This window comes from Diadema antillarum, unplaced genomic scaffold (genome assembly GCF_040938485.1).
Source record: "Diadema antillarum isolate AM-2024a unplaced genomic scaffold, OU_Dant_1.0 scf00000112, whole genome shotgun sequence".
NCBI lineage: Eukaryota > Metazoa > Echinodermata > Echinoidea > Diadematoida > Diadematidae > Diadema > Diadema antillarum.
Genome location: NW_027271001.1, coordinates 3,836,283 through 3,859,051, shown reverse-complemented (window position 1 = coordinate 3,859,051; position 22,769 = coordinate 3,836,283). Strand labels below are relative to the sequence as shown.

Here is a 22,769-nt window from a genome sequence, read left to right as displayed (position 1 = left end):
GTAATATGAAACTACATTATTATCAAAACAAAAAGAAAGATTTTAGCTACTGGAAGAGGTGACTATATTTTTCATACTCTACTTTCCATGGTTGCTAGGGGTCATGACAGAATTCTGATCAAACAGTTTTTAAATTCCTAAAGGGAGTTCCGATGATATTGAAAAGCCACAGGTGAAATAGAAATGTATTCTGCTGGTTTTGTGTGTTGCTAGGGAAAATGGAGAGGGGTGGGGGTGAGGGCCTAGGGGCAGTGGAAGGCTGCAGAACTACAGAAGAGGGGCTGGATTCTCTACAAACACTCAGCAAACTGACCAATGACTTTTTTTAACTCTCTATCTCTCTATGTATTTCTTTTAGAGTAGAAAAGTATATTGAAGTAGTTCTTGATGAAATCAATGATGATATAAAGGTACAATTCCTGAGAACTTTGATGCAGGTCTGTGACAAGTTATGGTAAGCAAAATGGCAGATCATTCAGCTTTTGGACCCCCTAATGACAATTTTAAATACATACTGATCATCTTACAGCACAAGGAAAGTTCGGGGACAACACAATGCTAGAGGAAATAAGGAAAGACACTTCACCATTCTTTTATCATCATGTGACCGATGATCATATGGTATCACATTACATCATAAAAGATTACATACCTGTAAAAATTTAGACATCAACTCCCAAATCTTCAGGAAAACAAATACATGTGAACCATGTAGGTTTATTACGCAGGTCATGGTTGTACGTACAAGCATCTTTGGGAAAAGATGGACTTGACACATGCTGCTGTTCTTCTTCTTATCCTTATTACTAATTCTATGGGTTATGAGTAATCACAAAGAACAAAAAAGGAGCTAAATTTGCTTGAATGCAAATTTTGGGCCTAAAAATACTCTATGACTTTGGAAGGAGAAAAAGTCATTCATTCAATGTTAAGTGCTCACAATCATATTCTTATGAATTTGAAAGTCTTCCAAAGAGACCTGTTAGTAATTATTTTCAATTTCATTAATATATTCATTTTCTGATTTGATATGAATGCAGAATCCAGATAATCAATTTAGTTGTTTTGACCAAATACATTTCAATACTTCCAACCCAGCTTGTAGAGATCAGTTTTTGCTACAAAAGGAAAGCCTTTGGGGAAGGCTACTGGTTGTCAGTAACAGCCTTGGCTAGCTATTAGGATATACGTACAAATTGAATGAGTATCGGTAAACCAGTCTGGTCCAAGTCACCTAGTGTGGGTGAGGTGGGGGGAGATGGGTAGGCTTGCATGAGACGCTTTTGAAGTGACTCTTTAGAAGAGCTGTTTGTTCTCCCTAGAACAACAACAACAACAACAACTGAATGAATGAATGAATGAATGGATGAATGAATGAATGAATGAATGAATGAATGAATGAATGAATGAATGAATGAATGAATGAATGAATGAATGAATGAATGAATGAATGAATGAATGAATGAATGAATGAATGAATGAATGAATGAATGAATGAATGAAAATGAATAGGAAGGTGGATGGATGGATACATGGATGGATACATGGATGAATGAATGAATGAATGAATGAATGAATGAATGAATGAATGAATGAATGAATGAAAATGAATAGGAAGGTGGATGGATGGATGGATGGATACATGGATGAATGGATACATGGATGAATGAATGAATGAATGAATGAATGAATGAATGAATGAATGAATGAATGAATGAATGAATGAATGAATGAATGAATGAATGAATGAATGAATGAATGAATGAATAGAATGAATGAATAGATGAATGAATGTATGAAATAAAATTCTCTCTGCCGAAGTCAAAGGATACTCAGGTCTATGCTGGGGGGCACTTTGAACCCAAACGACCTCGCGACCTTCTGCAGGTCCAGTGTGTTGATGTCGTAGATCTTCTTCAGGCTGTGGGCGTCGTAGGAGCGGACGTAGCCCTTGTAGGCCTCCTGGGCTGACCGGTGCAGGAAGTAGTTCTTTTCAATCAGCTTCTCCAGCTGCCGGAAAGAAAGCCAGGAATTAGTCAAAATCAGAAACAGTCTCTTCTTATGCTCTCTTTCTCTCTTTCTCTCTCCCTCCAATTTAGAAAATGAAAAAACAATTAGCAAATGAGCAATTTGATACATGCCTCTCCAATCAGATCTGCAAGTAAGAATGATACCAAATAAAAAACGGGGAAAAAAGCATGACGCTTTGATGCTCACCTTTTCAAACGGGATATAATGACAAAGGGGTCATCATTATACATGTAAGGGCAGCCCCTGTGACGTCAGCACTAATAACATGGTATAATATTCAGTGTTTACACTTTCATAAATACAGCCAGTCAATTGATATTCACAAAATCAACAACTCATAAAAGCATTGTCTGCATTTAATCATCAAGGTGAAAAATCACAAATTTTTCTGCTGAAAACGGATTGCGCATATTTCTCATTCAGTGTGCATGGTTTTCAATTGCGAATTCAACCTCTCAAATTATTGTTCTTACTGGTTCAAATTTGCAAAAGGTTCCATTCGCAAAGTATATATAGCATATACAGTAACTTTCCCAGCATGCTCTGCCATTATCATTACCTCTGCATTGCCAGGGACCAATTTGTTCACCCAGGTGAAAGAGATACAGACATTTGACACCGTATTCTCTTTTGGGCGTGAGTTTGAACCAATGACCGTCAGTGAACAAGTCCAAAACCCTATCCACTCTACCCCGGCATGACAACAGGAGGGAGATTGGAGGGTCACAGAGTTATGAACTTTAAATTGGCAGTTTTAATGCGCATATTGTTGTTTAATTATACTCTGTGAAGGCCAAACATACACGTATTTGTAGTGTGGTGAAACCCCCTCCCCCCAGGAAGTTAACTATTGCGGACGATGGATAAAATATACATGTATTCTACCTGAGATTGTATGTTGGACACTTTGCTCCAGCTGAACTCAAACTCGTTGAGGGGCACCTTGGCGTGCTTCAGGTATCGGATGAATCCCAGCTCCTCAGGTCGCAGGATCAGGAGGGCGTGACCTTTGCCCTTCAACCCCCGGGCAGTCCGACCAACTCTGTGGATGTACTCCTGTGTACACAAACACACACACAACACAAGAAAATATTCAAAGTTCCCATTGCCACAACTAGCCATTATACAAATGTGCTGAACATACCCAGAATGAATGTTGACTGGTAGCTGGGCCCCGACACTGCATATATTCATTTCAATATCACCACCATTCCAACTGTCAAAATATATAGAAACTCAATGCACAATTGGGACAAGAATATATCACACAATCTGACCACTAACAGAAACTAAAAGTAGGCTCTCTTCAAATGGTGTGTTGCAGAAGTGGCTACAGTGATATGCTCTCAGAAAAAGCGGATATGTAGGTGTTTTTTCCCTCTTAAAATTTTCTTTAAAAATAAAAGATATTTTACTTACATAGAGTCTTCGAAAAGTGGCATCTAAGTAGTTATACAAAATCTGTAAAATACAGGCAAAGTATATTTTAGCTAACTGTGAGTGATTGGGGATATGCCATTGACCTCTCACCTTTGGGTCATCAGGAGGGTCGTACTGGACGATCCAGTCCACCGCCGGAATGTCCAGCCCCCTGGCAGCCACATCAGTGCAGAGCAGGATGGCTGTCTCCGCGTTGCAGAAGCGGAAAAAGGTCTGCGTCCGCTTGCTTTGCTTCTGTTTCCCCTGTTATCAGAAACGACATCAAAACTCTAAAATAACAGTATACAAATTGTAGTAATAATAATATCAATGATACTACTGACCATCATCACCTTTATTATCATTGATATTATAATGCAGTCAACCTTGCCTAATTCGGCCTCGCATAAGTCGAATAATCGCCTAAGTCAAAGGTCTTTTCAAGTCCTCTTCTCTTTATATTGTATTGATTTTAATCCCTCATAAATCAAATTTCCTTTAAGTCAAAGCAGTGCTATTTCTGCAGTACAAACAGATTTGACTTAAGCAAGGTTGTCTGTCATCTAAAATAATTCTAACAATGCTATCACTAATCATAATATGTGTAAATGATTACAAGAGTGATGCGGAGGAGAAAGAAAAACACAAACCAAATGAACAAGAGGGAAAACGGAGAGAAGAAAACACTCCTACGAACATCACAAACGCCACTATGAAACAGAACATACACTACAGTGCAATCTAGTTATAACAAACATGGTTATAACAAAATACTCGTTATGGAGAAGTAAAAATTCAGGTCAAAAGACTATCATATACAGTGTATACTACATTTACATACTTTACTGTTCAACTATAACAAAATTTCGATATAATGAAAGAAAACTGCGGCTCCCAAGGACTTCATTATAATGGGAGTGCACTGTATGTTATGCCCCAGTCACATAGACATCCCGGATCACCCCGGACCACCCCGGATCTGATCCGGGGAGAGATCCGTGTTGATGTCGGGAGGCCAACACGGCAACTTTTGGAGGTCAAAAACATCCGGCGTCATCCGGGGATTGCCGTGTTGGCAGAGCAATTCGGGGTGGTCCGTGTGGCTGCCGTGTAGCTGCCGTGTCGATCTGTGTAGATGCCGTGTTTGTCCGTGTAGACGCTGCGCTCTTCCGGCTTTATCTGTGTAGCTGCCGTGTTGATACCGTGTGTACAGTCATACCAAAATCCCGGATCTCCCCGGATCTCCCCGGACGTCCCCGGATTTCCCCGGATCACCGTGTAGATCCTTGAGCATCCGTGTTTATAAGTGACTGGGCATTATTAAAGTGTGGTGGAGAATTACTTGACTACTCACGTGAATAGCCATGACAGGGAGGTCGATGTAGTTGAGTAGCTCGCTGTGGTACTTGACCGACATACAGGAGGAGAAGAAGACCATGACCTTCTTGTTCCGGTTCTTCTTTAGGAAGGTGAAGAGGAGGAGGAAGCGTTTCTCTGAGGGACACACCACGTAACCCTGGAGACGGAAATATAGAACGAGAAGACATAAGCAATGATGAGTTACTCTATATTATGCTATATATTTAGCGAGTCTAAATTTTTGCAAATCAGGACTTCCCAATGATCATGGAATACAGTACATCACATTCATATTGGGATCAGCGTCAATATTTTTGTATGTCTTTAAATTCGTGAATAGCACCTGCCTCGCAAAATTTGCGAAAACAAACACCATGACAAATATTTGCAGTATACAGTAAAACTCGCCAATTACTCAATACGATGTCTACTGGTGCTTTACAGGTAATTTGAAGGGGTGGTGGGAAGAAATTGTCATATACTGTAAACGTCAATATTTTCGCGCGATTAATTTTTCGCGCTGAGTGGTTCGAAAACGTATTCGCGGGTTCTTAAATTCGCGCTCCGCAGCAGGTTACTTTACTGTAGTACACATTCACTGCTTTCATCCAAAGCCTCTGCTACATAGCTTGCTATGCCAGCGTACGACAAGGGACGTAGCGAGCAGCTCGACTGCGAGTACAAGCACTCAAATACGTAGTACAGCTGTGACTCTAGTACCGTAGTCACGGGGGACTGTAGCATCGATGCGTGCGGTGCACACATGCATGCTACAGTACACAGCAATCTAGGGTATCGTCTCTTCGCACAGTACTAGTAGCGTAAACATGCCTGTACATTGTACTACGTAGCAGTATCATCGATGAAGCGCACACAATTCATCCCGTTCAAAATGTGCGTAGAAAATTGTGACGATATATTCGCGCGTTTTTGAATTCGCGCTAGCCGAGCGTGGCGCGAAATCCGCGAAAATTAATGTACCGCGAAAATTTCCACGTTTACAGTATCAGATTTAGCCACAAGAGGACACCAGCAAAACACCTTTTTGTAATTACCTGCAGCGTTGAAGGTCAAATAGTGGAACCTAATTACAATAAGATTAGCCATATGGAGAGACCTAAATTCCTAATGTAATGATCCCCCAATTCAAAGCACTCCTCACAGAATGTATATTCAGTGTTGCACACAAGCTAATGTGAGATGTACACACATACGGGAGCATTTCTTCATACAACTCATGATCAATGCGCTGTAAGACATACTCATCATAAGGATTATGGCATTGGAAATGAACCAACATGTTTTAATTATATGCAAATCACAGCATGCTTGTATACAGTGCACTCCTGTTATAACGAACTCTGGTTACAACAAAGTAAAAATTCAGGCCCCAACATTATCGGCTTTATACATTTTATTGTTATACATTTTTATTATTTAAAAGTGCAGTACTTACAAACTACAAACATCAGTTACATCAGTTAAATGTAGTTCATAGCTCATCTAGGAAAGATTCAATCTGTTGGAAAGGTAATGTGCATCATACACCATCATTCCCACAGTCATCAGGTCATGTGACTCCCTGTTGTACCTGTTCCAAGCCGTCGACGGTGGCCGTCTCCTTGTGGTCGTCCACACCGACATAGACTGGTTCTTTCTTGAGCGAGATTCTGGCCAGGTCTTCCGTCTTGCGTGTCTGGGTCGCTGAAAACAGCGCTGTCTGCCGCCTCTCTGATGGGTGGGTGAACATAGTGACATTGGGAATGAGATTTTGTGCTGCTGGATTGCCTCAAGGCTGATCATGAAAAACATGATACTACAAATCCCTTTGCTTGTTTATCCAGGACAATTAAGACTTGTTGAAGGGTAAGATATAAGATTGGGTCCTTGCCTTCATGAAAACTTGGGCAACTGGAAGAACCACTTTTTGTTGTGTTTGAATGCCCCAAACAATGCAAATTTTATTTCACCATTTTAGTGACATAACATTTCATCAATAAATAAAAGGGGAAGGACATCTGCATCAGACATTCTAGCCGCCTGCTGCTTACCCTAGAACCTGCGACACCAGCAGCAGAAAACTAAAAATAGTATCTAGTCGAGTCAAGTCTCATGAATTCATTTATCTCTATACCACCTGGATTATCAACTTCACTCCACAAGCATCTGTCTCCTCAAAACTCCACTCATACTAGTGAGAAACCAACTTTCAAACAGCCAGCCCCTCCCTCCAATGTACCCTCCCTCCAATGTACCCTCCCTCTGGTGTGCCCTCCCCTGAATGGTCATACTATGAAATCTAATACACAGATCCTCCCATACATAGTTACACATCAGAGGTCCAGCTACAGCAACCTGCATCATCTTGTCACTTGTTGCCATGGAAACAAGAACGGACCACATCACGGAACCGGTGGGATGACACATTTAAACTTGACACTCACTTGGCAAGAGTTTGATGATCTGCTTCATCTCCTCCTCAAAGCCAACATCCAAGATTCTGTCAGCCTCATCAATAATCAGGCACTGGAGGTTCTTGTACATAAATTGAGGTGTGTTCTGCAAAGCAAAAGGATCAAGATTATCTTGTCAAATTTTGTACACACATACACACACACACGAACATACAATTGTATACCTACAACATACATGTATACAAAGAGAGATGAAGGAGAGAAAAACAAGAGAGAGGGAGTGAGAGCAAGAGAGGATTTCCTTCTTTTGTTTTTGAAGGGGTGGAAGGAAGGGGGAAGGAAAACGTCTTATTCAAAAGCTGTGGCCTCCTTTCTTTTGCCATGATCACATGACTGAATTTCAGTGGCTGAGAGCGTTCCCATCAATAGGGACCATCCAAATTCGAATTCTCTTCAAGTTGTGCCAGTGAGACATTGCAGGACTTCTCACCTTGTTTTTGTTTGATTTGTCATTTTCTTTCCACTATGAAATTATCACAGGCAATAAATGAACACATATGACCTGACCTGGTGACAGGTAACACAAAGCTACCTCGTCACATGACAGCACAATATCTAATGAACTTGGGTCACCAAAGCATGTCAAACTTGTTGATATAAAATCCATGATGTCAATCAGTTTGTTCATTGCAATGATGCCTGAAAGTATAGCATCAACATTCTAAGACTGCATGATTAAAATGCCTCATCTGACTTTCAGAAATAGACTGAAGCTGAAACACCAGCAAAATAGGGTTCTGGACTCTGCTCCAACCAAAGCTAGACACGCCCGGTAGCCTTTGCACCCCTCACCTGCAGGTGGTCCAGGAGACGCCCGGGCGTGGCTACCAGGATGTTGATCCCCTTGCCCAGCTTCTTGGCCTCGGTGGTGCGGTCCGTGCCCCCCATGCTGAGCCCAAAGGTGTGGTAGTGGTGCTCAAGCAGCTCCTTCAGCACCCCGTAGGTCTGCATGGACAGCTCCCTTGTGGGCGAAACGATGATCACGCCCGTCCCTGCGGGATAACAAGATTAACACTAGTTTGCCAGGGAGTACGTGAGCATCTTTATTGCCTTCCACATCTAAGAAAACAACAGACTAGCTGTGACAATCAGTAACAATTTACTAATATTTAGTTACTACTGACAAGGTTCTCCAATGTTGCATCCTCAACAGGACAATCAAAAGTTGGCCTGTTACAGTAACTTTGGAGAAATCCCCTGCAGACATACAGTACTTGCACAGCACATAAACAGTACCACAAGGCGCTAAAATTATCAGCATGTAAAGCTGGATGAAGTAGTGGAAGTTCATCTCAAAGGAACAGCAAGCAATATTTTGTTAGCTTTTAAATTCAGGTTTCTTACATCAAATAATATTCATTAGAGGGTAATAAAACCTGTTTATGATACAATGAGAAGTGTAACGTGCTTTCATGAATTAACAATACTGTTCAGAGACCAAGTTTCCTACACTGGGTTTCACTTACCATTTCTTGGCATAAATTTGAGTTTGTACATGAGTTCAATGGCAGGTATGAGGAATGCTAGTGTCTTGCCACTCCCTGTCTTTGCAGCAGCCAGAATATCCCTGTAAGCAAGCAAACAAATAAAAGGAATATGCTTTTTAAATGTTTATCATATTACATAAAATGGCCAGCATAGACGTCATAACTCCAACATGAATTAATGATCTTGTCGTAATTGATGCAACAAAATCCACAGTGTACACACAATAACACAATTTTGGTATTTATAATTTGGTACAAAACTGCAAGTAATATGTGAAGGATACACAAACTACTATATGTGTGTGTGAAGCTCAACTACACCAGTGGCAAAATAAAGGTATCGTCGCTGGGGTGACAAGACCTTGTTTCTGAAATTTTGGTGAAAATGACTTTTGGATTAATGGTCAAATAATGGGTTAAGTGATGTCCTGTCCAAATCCCAACTGTCTTACTCCAAAAAATGAAGCCACCATGGCATGTCAGAGGAAAGGCTCTCCCATTCGCTATAGTGCTTTGGCCGCCATGTTTTTTGGCTCTCCTGAACATTTGACATTTAGTACATACGAGGTCTTGTCGCTATGTCATTTTTTCTCCAAAAATATTATGTCCACAAACTTATACAAGATGGATGTGTAAGTGGAAGGACACGGGGCATAGTGAAACGGCCAGAATTCAACATCTAGTGGGTATGTACAGTAGTAGAAGATGCTGCTGTTTTGTCAAAGATTCTTTCTTTTTTTTAATGACAGCAATAATAATTGTAATTCATCACAGCATACTCACTTTCCCTCCAGCATGTGTGGAATGGCCTTGGACTGAATCTCTGTCATGTGGGTGAAACCCATGTCGGCCACACCCCTAAGCGTCAGCTCTGAAACTCTGTCAGCCAGCGAGGCAAAGCTGAGGTCCGACGATAATGAGCTTGTTCCTGGCACTGGGAAAACAGAACACCATAATTCTAAACTACATGTATGTTTAAAAATCTATATACAATTTTTTAAGTGACGACTGTTCATGCTCAGGGATGTTGATATCATTCATCTGTCTGAGTGACAGCACAACCGATCTTACAATAACATCAAATATTCAGGTACCGTATCCCTCTGGCTTGAAAGACAGGATTCTCTCCAACAATAAAGTAAAATTTCTGGCCACATTTTGTAGTAAAGCTTACCCAGATCAACTGTACAAAAATTTGAAGTACGTCACTGCTCATCTGCACAAAGGCCAAATGTATTTTTTTCCTCTTCACACACAAGATACACTGTAAGATGAGTATATGTTATAAATGTATCATGCATTATCTGAAGGTCCTTCCTCAGTACAGATTGCTTCAGCTTTCCTGACATCAGCTATGAGTCTTAATATATCTAAATCAATTTAATAGCAGCCTTTTTGAACTTTTTATCTTTGGATTTTACTCCTCTCTCATTAAGCATTCATTGTACCTCAGTTGCACTAAACATAAAGTTCTAAATATTTGAACAGAGAAAGCTGAAGCAATGCTTGTACACAATGACAGCACCATTTCATTTTCACTCCTTCCAATTCATTGTAAAACCCTTACACTCTGCTTCTACAGCAATGTCTTCTTCAGCGTCATCATCATCCTCATCATTCTCCTTCTCTTCCCCATCATTCAGGGCTTCTGTGGACTCCTCAGTTCTCCTCATTTTTGCAGCATCTGTAGAAAGTTGACACCTTGCACCAGATTTATCAACTTTCACTCTATTAACAGACTTCTAAGCATTATTTTTTGCCTTTATTCTTGGCAAAATAGGTACATGTAAAATGTATTTGAGAGAGATCACACAAGAAGTCATTTTGTATTGCCTTATCATTAACTTGGTAAAATTGTAATAAAACATGTGACACGCATAGTTTGCCTGGGACAAAATGACATACTATCGATAAAATCATGACTAAATGTCAAGTGTAGGTTACTAGTAACAATGCGGTGACTGACATGATTGCAAATACATGATTGCATACCATGTCCAATTTTCTTAAAAGTAACTCTGCTGAGTTTGGCAACACTTGTTCTTTCTCTTTTCATCATCAGATATATAACATTGAAATTGCTTAGTAAACTTGTGTCCTAACAGGTTATTTGGGATAGCAGTGTTGCAAGCTAACCATAATTAGCATTTGGTATGATAACACCAATGTTCTGCAAACTTCTAAAACATAGATGCATACATGTAGGACTCTTGTAATAATGGAAATATTGCTGACTGCTACGCATTACTCTGATCTCTGAGCATCATTACAGTTAATCTCCAAATCAAACCAGTAGTCAATTGTCCTGTGTCACTACTTATATAAATGTGACATTTTTAATAATGTAAAATGATAGTTTCAAAACTTTCACTTAAATTCTGTGTACAGAAAGATGAGTAATGGAGAAATCAAATCATGTTGGATGGCAGACGCCAAATGACTTTGATAACACTCTCTTGTGAAGGTATTGGCAAATGACTAAGATTACTAGGTATGTAATCATGTCCACTACAAAAACAGATTGATGATTACCTTGAGGTTCAGCTGCTGATTCAGCCTTTCTCTTCATCTTCTTCTTTTTCTTCTTGATGCTTTGTGAGACAGGCTCCTCTTCTTTTACCTCGTCCTTGGCTGTGTCTGAATTCTCTGAATGGTATCACAGAATTGAGGAGATTTAATAAACTGCCAGTGTGGTAGCAAGCAAGCAAACACACAAACAAAAAAGCAATATATATATATATATATATATACACACCTCTGGAATGTCTGAACGTTCAGGTTGCAACCCTGTAACCTACATTGTAATGTACACTGTACTTCTCCAATGTGTGAAAAGTCCTGTACACTGTATGTATTACATGTACACTGTAGGTACATGTACAAAGATATCAGTAGCCTGCCTATTACATGTGCATTTACAAGATCTTATACTTTTCCCCCATATAAATATCTGCCAGTAACAGGTTACTAAAAAAATTATATCATTCATGTTTCTCCAGACAAAACATGAACAATTGAAAAAAAAGAAGAAGATACACATAACATTTCTTTGCATCGCTTATGAGAGCTTCTGCTTCTTTTAAAGTCTCGCTCTGGTACAGCATTGAGAGCTTCAGAACACTGGTGGAAAATTTCCTCTTTCGTGATTTTTTTATTCTTCTGAAGGCTCTGATCTTATTGACATACAATTGTATGTCAGTTATGAAGTAACATGGACACAGTTGGACTTTCAGAATGAAACATCACGCACTGTGAATGACACAACAGCAAAATAAGGCTGAAAGCAAACAAACCTTGCAATTTTTGCGTCTTTTTCTTCTTCTTTTTTACTGATGGTCGTGGAGTGGTGGCAGGATTTGTTCCCAAGGCATCACCTATCTCTTCTTCATGCATGTTGTCTAGAGGGAGGACAAAAAGCATTTAAAAATATATTTGTAGTTAATGAGTAAAATCTGGTGTGTTAAACTGTGCAGCATACATGTACAGTATTTCTCATGACATCAGCTTTCCAACATGTCTGACATTGTTTACCATTGTACCAGAGCACGCGGTATTCTGTACCTTATGTATGTCTGGACATCTGTAAAAGTGGATATTTTGGCGCGAGTACCGGTAATTTTTCGCGCCCAGCCAGGTGAGCGGATTTTGCATGTTTTTAATTCCGTGAAATCAGTGGCCGTATTCTGAGAGCTTATTAAGTGTCTGATTAGCACTTAGTTACCGAATTGGTATTCTGAGAGCATGATTAAGTAGGGGGTATATTAACTACCATAGCAACAAACGTTTTGGCGGGAAGGACCAACGCGTTTGCACGTATCAATGCGCGTGCGCCTCTGAGAGGACCACAGAGTTAATTACGAATCGGTATTCTGAGGGTGTAATTAAGTATGAAAGTTAATGGAAAACTTAATGATACCAAAGAGTGTTATTAACTACTCCGATATCACGCAAAACATTGTGTTTTCTCTGCCACAACGATGCTTACCGTCTTCGGTAACCGAGGAGCGGTTGAATCTTGTTATCATGGCATCCGTAGAATTCAGAGAAAAAAAGAAATATAGCCGATCTTCGAGGAATTTTGTCATTTTTTGTGAGCAAAGAGGTTGAGATCTTCACTTGTGTAGGTGAGGGGTTGTAATCAAATACCGGAGTGTGCGCACGGAGCTCTTGGGTTGTAATTAAAGGGGCGTGGAGGAGCGCGCATTGAGGGCATATTTGCGCGTGTAATCATCATTTTGGCTTCTAACAACGCGTCTGATTGGATGGAATAACAATTAGATGGGAGGGACCTAAGATAATTACAGGGGACTTCATCATACCTTAATTACGTCCTCAGAATACCGATTTTACCCATGATTAAGGGCCTATTAACTTCACGACTTAATTACGAAGTTAATTACAGACTTAATTACGACCTCAGAATACCACCCCAGGACATTAACTACATTGTACTGGGACATATGGCATGCAAAAATATTTGCCTGCTTTTATTTTCGCGCTAACGTCTGGTTGCGTGAAATGCGCGAAAATTTCCACTCCGCGAAAATTTCCACTTTTACAGTAATCTGACCACATGTATACAGACAGAAACCCAAATAGACGGTCTATATGTGACTTGAGGGAATGCAGCAATACCTTGTAGAAGAATACATCACTGAAGGTTTTAGGAAAATCACACGATCCATTAAAACATTATGACTTTTTAAACTTTGCTGCTGCCATCAAATATCTTGTGACATTATGGAGTCTATGGAAGAATGTTGTTTTTTTTTTCTATAATCTGTTCACTTAATTTTTTTTTAACTAATTAAGAATTTTTTATACATGACATGACATCATGTCCTGTAACTACATGTACTGTACTTTATGTGATTATGTAGTACAAGAAGAACTCTAGAGTCTAGTCTTCTCATCCAGTGATGGTTGCACTGAAACTTTAACAATTCATAACTTTTTTTTCATCAGAATGTCCCACTTTCCTCAAGCTTTCTGTGATGTGTTTTCTTATTTTTGCTGCATTCACTCAAACCAATCCACACCTTATTTGGGTTTCATCCTCCTGCATTAACTGTTTCAGCAAACTCAGCATGCTCAGCAGGCACTGTACTAGTACTAGTCTCAGCAAGAGTTCCTTTTGAGACAGCCACCCAAAAGTGAGTGCGTGCATCCGTGCGTATCACAAGCAAGGTTAGGTTAGGTAGAGTTGTATAATCTGCACTTATTTAGTACTAATGTGATTGGGGTGGATGTCTCAAAAGGAAGTCTTTCCCTAGTCTCTGCTCATCAGCATGGTATCATTAACAACTTCCAAGTGTAGATTAGATGATGCCATACCATGGCATGCCTTAATGCATACTTGCCAACTCTACTGCTTTGGGCGGTAGACTACTGCTTTTTAGAGGTTTTAAACGGCTACCGATTTTCTCTTCTCGATCTACCGATTTTGTAGCAAACCTACCATTAATTGAAATGGAAGTCATATTTTCCCTTCATTGTGCGTTGATTCCCTAAAATAAGCTAGTAATTAGAATACTAATAATAATTTCAAGGAACTCGTTCCTCAAAAACGCCGTATTCAGCCTTCTAATATGCACACATGTATGCACACTGCAGTGGCGCACTAGTCTCTATCATATCTACGTGCATGTAAGACTAACTGTACACGTGTACGTGTAGTTAGAACCACGCATATAGTAATGTTTTGGTAGCTCACGTGTGCGTGGTGCGGCCGATGCGGCATACGGCGTGGCATGATCCTAGCCGGCCGTGTACGTACGTGATTGTATAATAATAATAATAATAATAACTATTTCTTATTGAGCGCTTTTACAGGACCTGATCAAAGCGCTGTACATACATCAACAAACAACATTCACAAAGCATAGGAACATACTTAGTAGTTACAATTGAAATAGTTCAGTCTTGAGTTTCCTTCTAAACATTTCCTCTGAATCACATAGACGGAGTTGTTTTGGTAGAGTGTTCCAGACAACAGATCCAGCATGTGAAAATGTACGTTCGAAAGCTTTGGTTTTTGCTTGTGGGATTTGTAGGACTGTCTTATCATTTTGTGACCGGAGTTGATATCTGGTGGCTGTAGGGGTGGCTAGTAGGTTGGATAGGTATTGAGGAGCGGTATTCATCATGCATTTATAGACAAGAAGGGCTAGTTTGAAATCGATACGCTCTTTGATGGGGAGCCAGTGTAACTGCTTCAGTAAAGGAGCACTCGGGGATCTTCTCTTTACACCAAGCACCAGGCGAGCCGCTCGATTTTGGACTTTTTGGAGTCTTTTCACATCACTGACATTCATATTTGCCAGCAGAGAATTTCCATAATCAAGCCTGCTCAGAACTAGAGAGCGCACTGCATGGTTACATGCATCTTCTGTAAGATACTTTCGAACATGAGATATGTTTCTCAGATGGAGGTTTGCTGTCTGGCACACTCTACTGACATGATCTGTCATCGACAGTATCTGGTCAAAATGAACACCTAGATTTTTTACAGTGTGTGATACATTGACAGTAGTGTTTCCAAGCCGAATGCTTGTATCTCCCGTAGGGCGTAGTCTACTAGATGAGAAAACAATGCTTTGAGTTTTGTCCTCATTTAACTTCAACATATTACTCGCCATCCAGTGCCTTAACTCATGGATGCATTCCTCCAGTTTAATCCGGGCTTCGTTCAGACTTGCAGGATTGCGTGGATCGAAAGTACAGTAAATTTGTGTATCGTCAGCGTACAGATGATATCGTAGGCCATGTCGTCTGATGATATCAGCGACAGGTCTGATGTACATTGTGAAGAGTTGAGGCCCAAGCACCGAGCCCTGAGGGACTCCGTATCTTACAGTATGAGGCTCAGAGAACTTTCCCCTAGTGACGACACGTAGAGAGCGTCCGGTAAGGTACGATGTAAACCATTGTAGAGCTGTGTCTCTGATCCCATAATCAGACTGAAGTCTTGCCAACAAGATCGAATGATCTAGGGTGTCAAATGCGGCACTTAGATCTAGCAGCACAAGTATGACTGCCTTCTTGTGATCAATCTCTTGCAGAATATCTTGCTTCACACAAAGTAATGCCGTCTCAGTGCTGTGGAAGGCCTTGTAAGCTGACTGAAAGTCCTCATGCAAATGGCAATCACGTAAATAAGATGTCAATCTAGAAGAAACCACATGCTCAGTTACTTTCGACATGAAAGCGATGTTTGATACTGGCCGGTAGTTTTCCATGACTTTCTGGTCCAGTGACGGCTTTTTCAACCGAGGAAAGACAATAGCCTCCTTCAGTTTATCTGGGAATACACCGGAATTCATGGATGTGTTTACAATATGACTTATGACTGGTACAAAAACATCGACATATTCCTTTAAAAGCCAGGTGGGTAATGGATCAAGATCACAAGATTTACTGGGAGCTCTCAAAATGATCTTCCTTATTTCACTGTCACTAACATAGCCAAACTCAGTCAGAGATGGCATATCCTCAGGACTATCTTGTAGGGTTGACATGATGGGAGCAATGGACCATGAGACACTTCCAGAGGTGTTGGATTCAAGGGATTGTCTCATGTTGGATATCTTATCATCAAAATAGTCTGCAAAGTCATTGCTCAGCTGAAGATCATCGTCTGAGGCATGTAGCTGTTGCTTATCTGCAGTTCCGAGCAGAGAATGGAGTGTTGTGTACAGACTCTTTGGATTTGATGAAAGAAATACATCAGTGTAGAAACTTCTCTTAGCTGTCTGGATAACTTGAGTGGCATGGTTTTTCTGTTTGACGAAGAGCTCGCGATCGCATGGTGCTCTTGTCTTCCGCCACTTTCGTTCAAGCTTCCGACGCTTCTGTCGAGCTTCATGCACCATCGAATCATACCAGGGAACGCAGGGTCGTTGCTTCCTTGTGCGTATTGATGCTGGACAGTGAATATCGAGGACGCGTCTGATAGTTTGATTATATGAGTCTATGGCAGAACTGCTGTCATCTGTAGTCAAATCACTGAGAGTCGTCAGAAGATCTTGTCCAAATGACTTCCTGTCAAGTTGGCGGAAGTTACGAGAAGTTGTCGTTTTCTTCTGTGGATCTGGTTTCTCTCTCTTCAGGATGCAGCCCACATTGAAATGATCAAAAAGTGCTTTGTCACTCACTGAACATTTGGACACAAGACAACTTTCTTTTCGAGACATGATCAGATCTAATGTATGGCCCATATTGTGGGTAGGTCCAGTAACATGCTGTTGCAGTCCTGCTGCTTTTACAGAACTCAGAAACTGCCTAGTTTCCCGATTTCGTAGAACATCAATGTGGACATTGAAGTCACCTACAACCAGTAGATCTCCAGTTAACATCGCTAAGCTGCCGAGGAAATCATCAATTTCTTCTAGGAAAGCGGTCACTGTGTAACCATTGGCTGCTGAAGGAGGTGGCCTGTAGACAGCAACAATGTTCAAGTTGTTTGAATCATCGCTGACACATACATATTCAAATGTAGTCGTTTGCTGATCTAGCTCCTTGATTTTGAGATGTAACTGTGACTTAAACAGGATGCCGATACCACCATGGCGGTCGCTTTCTCGAGGGAAGTTCATGAAGGAGTAGCCAGGAGGAGAAAACTCGTTAATGACAGCTGTATCTTCCTTCGTGAGCCAAGTCTCTGTAACCACCAGCATGTCGATGTCATTTTCGAGGACAAGGTCGTAAATTTCGAGAGTCTTGTTTCGCATAGAGTGGGCATTCCACAGACAAAATGACATGTCCGGTGTGTGTGTGGCGGTCGATTTGGTAATATACCTGAGATTGTCCCTGTTTGCACCATGCTGACCATTGACAGGAGTTCCACGAGGAGAGGAGAGAATTGGAATTTTCCTCTGCTTTCGGCTGCCAGCACGCTTGCCTCTGTGTGTTGGCAGGCATGAGCAAATACCAAGTTCTCTAACAGTACTTGTGAATTTTTACAGACGTCCAACTTGACTTGTCATCTGAACTACAGTGTATGTGATTTTCAGTGTGCCACTGACTTGCCAGAAGTAAAGGATGACCGCATAGACAAGTTCTGGCATGAGCTTAGCCTACTCAGGAATGTGGAGGATAATTCCCTATAAGGTTCCCTAAGCTGTCAAAACTAGCGAAGTACCTTCTTCTCATTCCTCATTCAAATGCCAGATGCGAGACCATTTTCAATATGGTCAACAAAACGGCAACGAGCATGAGATCGCAACTTGTTAAGGGTAAAGAAGGACACTCAAGAGATGGTGTGTATGCATCAACGACAGGAATCCGCAACACTCTCTGTGCAATCTAATTGGCAGTTAAGATCAATATATTCTGCAAGAGTGAATGCTACGAATGGAAACCCTCCCAAACACTGCAGAAGAGAGCAAAATCTGCCACATACAGGAATCTCACAGCCAGGTCATCTGCTAATTAGTTTAGATTTGGTGAGGGCAACATTATTTCTTACTCATCAAACTAGCTCCATCCACAATAGAAAGTAGACATCTACACTATTAGGGGATAAATTATTTGCCAATTATGTTTGATTACTTTTTCACATATGCTTAGCCTACAAAAATTATTTACCAATATGTCTGATTTTAATTTTATATGCATAGTCTATAAAACAGTTCATAGATTTACATGGATTATATGTTTTTTTTATCAATTTTATCAAGATTTCAAAATGTTGGCCAGTATGCTTTAAATATTCAAGTTAAATATAAGTTGTAAAATTTAGTCATGTAGTACGGTTTATTCAGTATATTACCTAGATCTAGCTAGGCCCTTAGCCTAGGTCCTAGCCTCTAACATTAGGCCTTGAATCCAAATAGATTTAAAAATGTAAGATTTAAATTATTAAGCAATTTAACTTAGAAATCAAGTTCCAGTGCTAACAGCAGGGCCGGGTCTAACCGCAGCAGCGACCCCATACGGACAAATACGTACCGTAAAGGGGTCGCACAGCAAGGCCTATCCTGTCACGGAAGCACCTGATATGGCTTAGCATTTACGTGACCAGAGACCAAAATACAGGGTTTTATACTGAAATTAGTAGCCTTACTCTTAGATAAGATACTTACAATCACAGCAGGCGAAGTCGATTTACAATATGATCTGTTTTGAGAGCCCTGTGAAAGAGTTTATCCGAGGGTTTTAAAGTCCTACCGCATTTCGTATTGTGGTACGACTTACACAGCGCATGCGCGAATATGGATAAAACGTAGCACATACTATAATACGCAATGTATGCGTGTGGAAAATAACCCGGACGGCTCGCTGAGATCTGAAATGAATATTCATGAGATGTAACAAAAAAGAACGCATGCTGGGCGCTGATTTACTATCGGGCCTACCGGCACTTATTAATTTCGTTTTTAAAGCACATTTTGAATGTGTGGTTCATTATTTATTTGCAATAAAGGAAGTGCACACATAATGAACATCTGGAGATATGACGGATTAAGAAAATAACAGGTGATTTTCATGATAGAGGGTATGTTTGTTTCTTTGTTTGTTTCTTTATTTGTTTGTTTTTTAACAGTCTGCAGGGGCAATGTCCCAGATGTCTCATCTATAAATCAAGTTTCCTTTCACACTGTAAAATGTTGTACATTCACAATGGGCTCCACTCACAAGCTCTGCTTCTTGGGGACTCATATTCATTTTTGCTTCATGTTTATTATCTGCTGTGATTTGATTTGAATACACTTCTGTTACATACATGTCTTGTCTATTTTCAATGTTTCAGGATTGTTTGATTATTTATTAAAGAGACCTTTCTTTTTTCAAAGAATTCCACCGTATGGGAATCCTTTCCTGTCTTTTTCTTTCGGGCATGTCACTTGCTGTTTGATTGTGTGTGTGTGTCTGCACGCATGTGTGTTTAATGATTATTTGTGTGTAACAAGTTGGATGAACTGGAAGCTAAATTTCTATGTACTGTGATATACAGATCAATAAAGTTGACTCTGAGTAGTCCTTCATTTTCTTCATTCATTCATTCATTCATTCATAGCAATGGGACAAGAAGTGTCTTCCGAAATTTTTATATCAGAATGTCATTATTTCCTTTTTTTTAAAATCTGATTTTATCATTTTTGCAGTGTTCTCCTGGATTTTTTTTTTCATTCTCATGAAATATAGATAAAGTTTTAGACTGGCTTTCATCTTAAAGGTATGATGGATTGGTTAATGAAAAACTAGAAAGTAACCCTTTCAGATCCATCCATATGGTCATGGGGATTGTATTCCACTGCTCCCTATGTCATTTTCAAAACATTTAGTGTCTTTTTTTTTGCACTATTATCGACACTATATCTAATAACACTATACACTCAATTATAGCTTCATATTGATATTGTTATTTATACATACAAGTGTGTGATACACCTTTTATGTATTGGTGATGGTAATGTACAAGCATATTCATACACTTATTCTCTTCCTTCTCATTCGCATTAGGAATAAAATAAGCACTAAATTATTATGTCATGTCCCTAGTACTCATTCTCATGATCGTGATACTATATACCTGGGGAGGGAAGGTGACAATAATGCAAGCCTTTCTATTCGTGTTCAATCAATAATCATTTTTCCTTATCTCATAACCATGCTTGCTTTAATTGATCGATATTTTAATATTATTAATATGTCATCAGAACCTGCCTTGCTTGATAAATTATATAAGATTATGATAGTGATATAATGATTATCATTATCATGATTTGAAATATCTAATCATAACTAGTACCCTGTATGGCTTCAGTTTGCTACTTTCACTGTACTTATTGATGCCATTGCATACTCACTTTATCCAAGATTTGGTGATGGAAACCAAAACAAACGCTCTTGCCAAACCCAGTTGGCAATATCATTAAGGTGTCCTTCTGTTTCACTGTGCTTTCCATTATTTCTACCTGCTCCTCTTTAAACTTAATTCCAGCCTCCTCCTCTAATTCCTTGATAGCATCTTTGAACTCCATGATGATGATACTGATAGCTATGAATGGTCCGAGAACTACGAGCAACATTGTACATATGTACATATATGGCAGATGACGTAAACATGAATATTCATTTGCGCATGCCCAGATCAATTTACTTACGTGATATTTTCAAAATGGCGAGCGGCAGTGTCGATAGTGTCGAGTGGGGTTCCAGCAAAGATGATGGCGATTTCTCTTGTTTTCGGAGGTAATGGTGAGTAATACATAGTCGGCTAAAATATTCAACATTATGGTATTACAACATGTGGCTTTTTGTTGCGAATCCATGTGTCGTTTTGAACGGTGAGTTTGTGACAGAATTGTACGCGTCGCAGTACTTCCTAAAAATCGCATGGGATGCTTCGGGGCGCTGTTACTGTGTTACAGCGCCCCGCGACGGGGTTAGGCCGGGTCTAACGATTTTCTAGATCTACATAATCCATGTCCAGAAAGAGGGACACAACATGAAACATGCTACAAGTATTCATCAGAATACATTTCACAAAGCAGCAGCAGGCGCTAGTGTATTAGAAATTCGCACTGGGTCTAGATTCTATTGATTTTTAAAGCCAGGGTCGAGCACGAGGCGCACTGTACTACAGCGTTTCTCACACACATTATTTTCCATACATGGGACCATGGCAAAACACCTGGCTTCACAAAAACCCAAAGGTTCACGCAACTTGTAGTCGTGCTTGAATATCAACCAAGACTGTAAATACAAAAAGAATGTAAGCCTTCATAGACCGATATCTTACCTGTTGCTGTCATTTACACTCAACAGAGTTGTCACCTGATATTTAGCATCAAAGTAATTCGTCGTATCTGGAACGACTTCTGGCGTCTAGAAGTGCAACAATGCCGAAACCACATGTGTATTAAATATGTATACACTATTTTAGTACACGTGTTGGTGGTTGTGTAGACAGCGAAACACCAAAATTGCATGCATTGCATGTGCGTCGATGAATGGAAGGTGGCGCTAGACCGTTTAGGAACGAAACTCTACCTAACTATGATTCCGAAATCATTTTCTCGTTCCTTTATTGTATTTTCATTATCGGACCCATCATTACTGAATAACTCTTCGTGCACTTTCTCACACCCGTAGTCTGTCTATAGATACAATGTAGGCCTATTTGTTTTTATAAGTTTTCATCGTTTTTGTTTTGTTTTCATCGTCACCGCCATCGTCGTAGTTGTAAACTTTGCGATTATCATTATTTGCTTATCTTTGTCTACAACAAGGACTGCAGGGTCGAGTAATCTAGCATACTTGGTAAAAGACGATTTTGCAGAAGTGAGAAGGCACAATATTCTGTTTATTTGCTTCAACAAGCATTTATCGAGTGCAGCAATAAAAAAAAAAAACATCATATATCTGCCAAATGTATGCCAAATGTTTGAAATGAGAAAATTTATCGCCATTTTTGTATTTTATCAAGTTATCCAAATCGTAAAATAGGCCCTATCAAAACCTCCTAATAACTATATGACCCGGCTGTGAATGATAACATAAGGCGACATCAAAATAAATACAAAATATATAGGTGAAAACCATTTTCCCTCTTCCTCCTCCTCCTCCTCCTCTTCTTTTGTTTTTCAAAAAGGCCATTAATGTATTGCATTCTTGACTCAATGTAAATCGACAAAACATTACATTATCATGAACGATGTTGAAGCGGTGCTCTGGAGGAAATTATTCTTTTGAAGTACACTTTAAATCGCGGCTAGGATCATAAAAGAAAAAGACAGGAGGAACAATGTCATTCTACTATACTTCTACTACTACTACTAACTACTACTGCTACTACTACTACTGCTACTGCTACGACTTGTTATTATCATTATTATTATTATTATTATCATTACTGTTATTGGTATCTCTATCTTCACAAGATATCTCTTGGAGATTAATATCACGTCAAGTTCCATCCTGGAACCTTAGACTTCCAGTACTTTTCTCAGGATTCGTGCCGTCCCTAGCAATGCTGCTTTTTGGAGCGTTTGCA

The 22,769-nt window shown here is 39.9% G+C and overlaps 1 protein-coding gene and 1 long non-coding RNA gene across 2 annotated transcripts; both read right to left on the bottom strand.

Moving 5' to 3' along the window:
* Window positions 1–1,821: 1,821 nt before the first annotated feature.
* On the bottom strand, window positions 1,822–10,443 carry LOC139719594 (ATP-dependent RNA helicase DDX18-like). Its single transcript, XM_071631005.1, has 10 exons — window positions 10,332–10,443; window positions 9,554–9,704; window positions 8,750–8,850; window positions 8,076–8,275; window positions 7,254–7,368; window positions 6,401–6,540; window positions 4,805–4,966; window positions 3,562–3,714; window positions 2,917–3,087; window positions 1,822–2,010 (listed from the first exon to the last, which is right to left on the bottom strand). Exons 1-10 carry the CDS (start codon window positions 10,441–10,443, stop codon window positions 1,822–1,824), a joined length of 1,494 nt encoding a protein of 497 aa, XP_071487106.1.
* Window positions 10,444–11,373: 930 nt separating this feature from the next.
* LOC139719628 (uncharacterized) lies at window positions 11,374–21,618 on the bottom strand. Its single transcript, XR_011710111.1, has 3 exons — window positions 21,516–21,618; window positions 12,064–12,168; window positions 11,374–11,416 (listed from the first exon to the last, which is right to left on the bottom strand). It is a non-coding gene; the product is annotated as an uncharacterized lncRNA (long non-coding RNA).
* Between the last annotated feature and the right edge of the window lie 1,151 nt (window positions 21,619–22,769).

Bases quoted from the DNA above. Each gene is read 5' to 3' on its own strand.
- LOC139719594 (XM_071631005.1), bottom strand. From the start codon at position 10,443: ATGAGGAGAACTGAGGAGTCCACAGAAGCCCTGAATGATGGGGAAGAG. The intron at 8,851-9,553 runs GTGAGTATGCTG...GCTTGCTTACAG, and splicing joins CCACACATGCTGGAGGGAAA to GGATATTCTGGCTGCTGCAA. The intron at 2,011-2,916 runs GTAGAATACATG...TCTTTCCGGCAG, and splicing joins TGTCCAACATACAATCTCAG to CTGGAGAAGCTGATTGAAAA.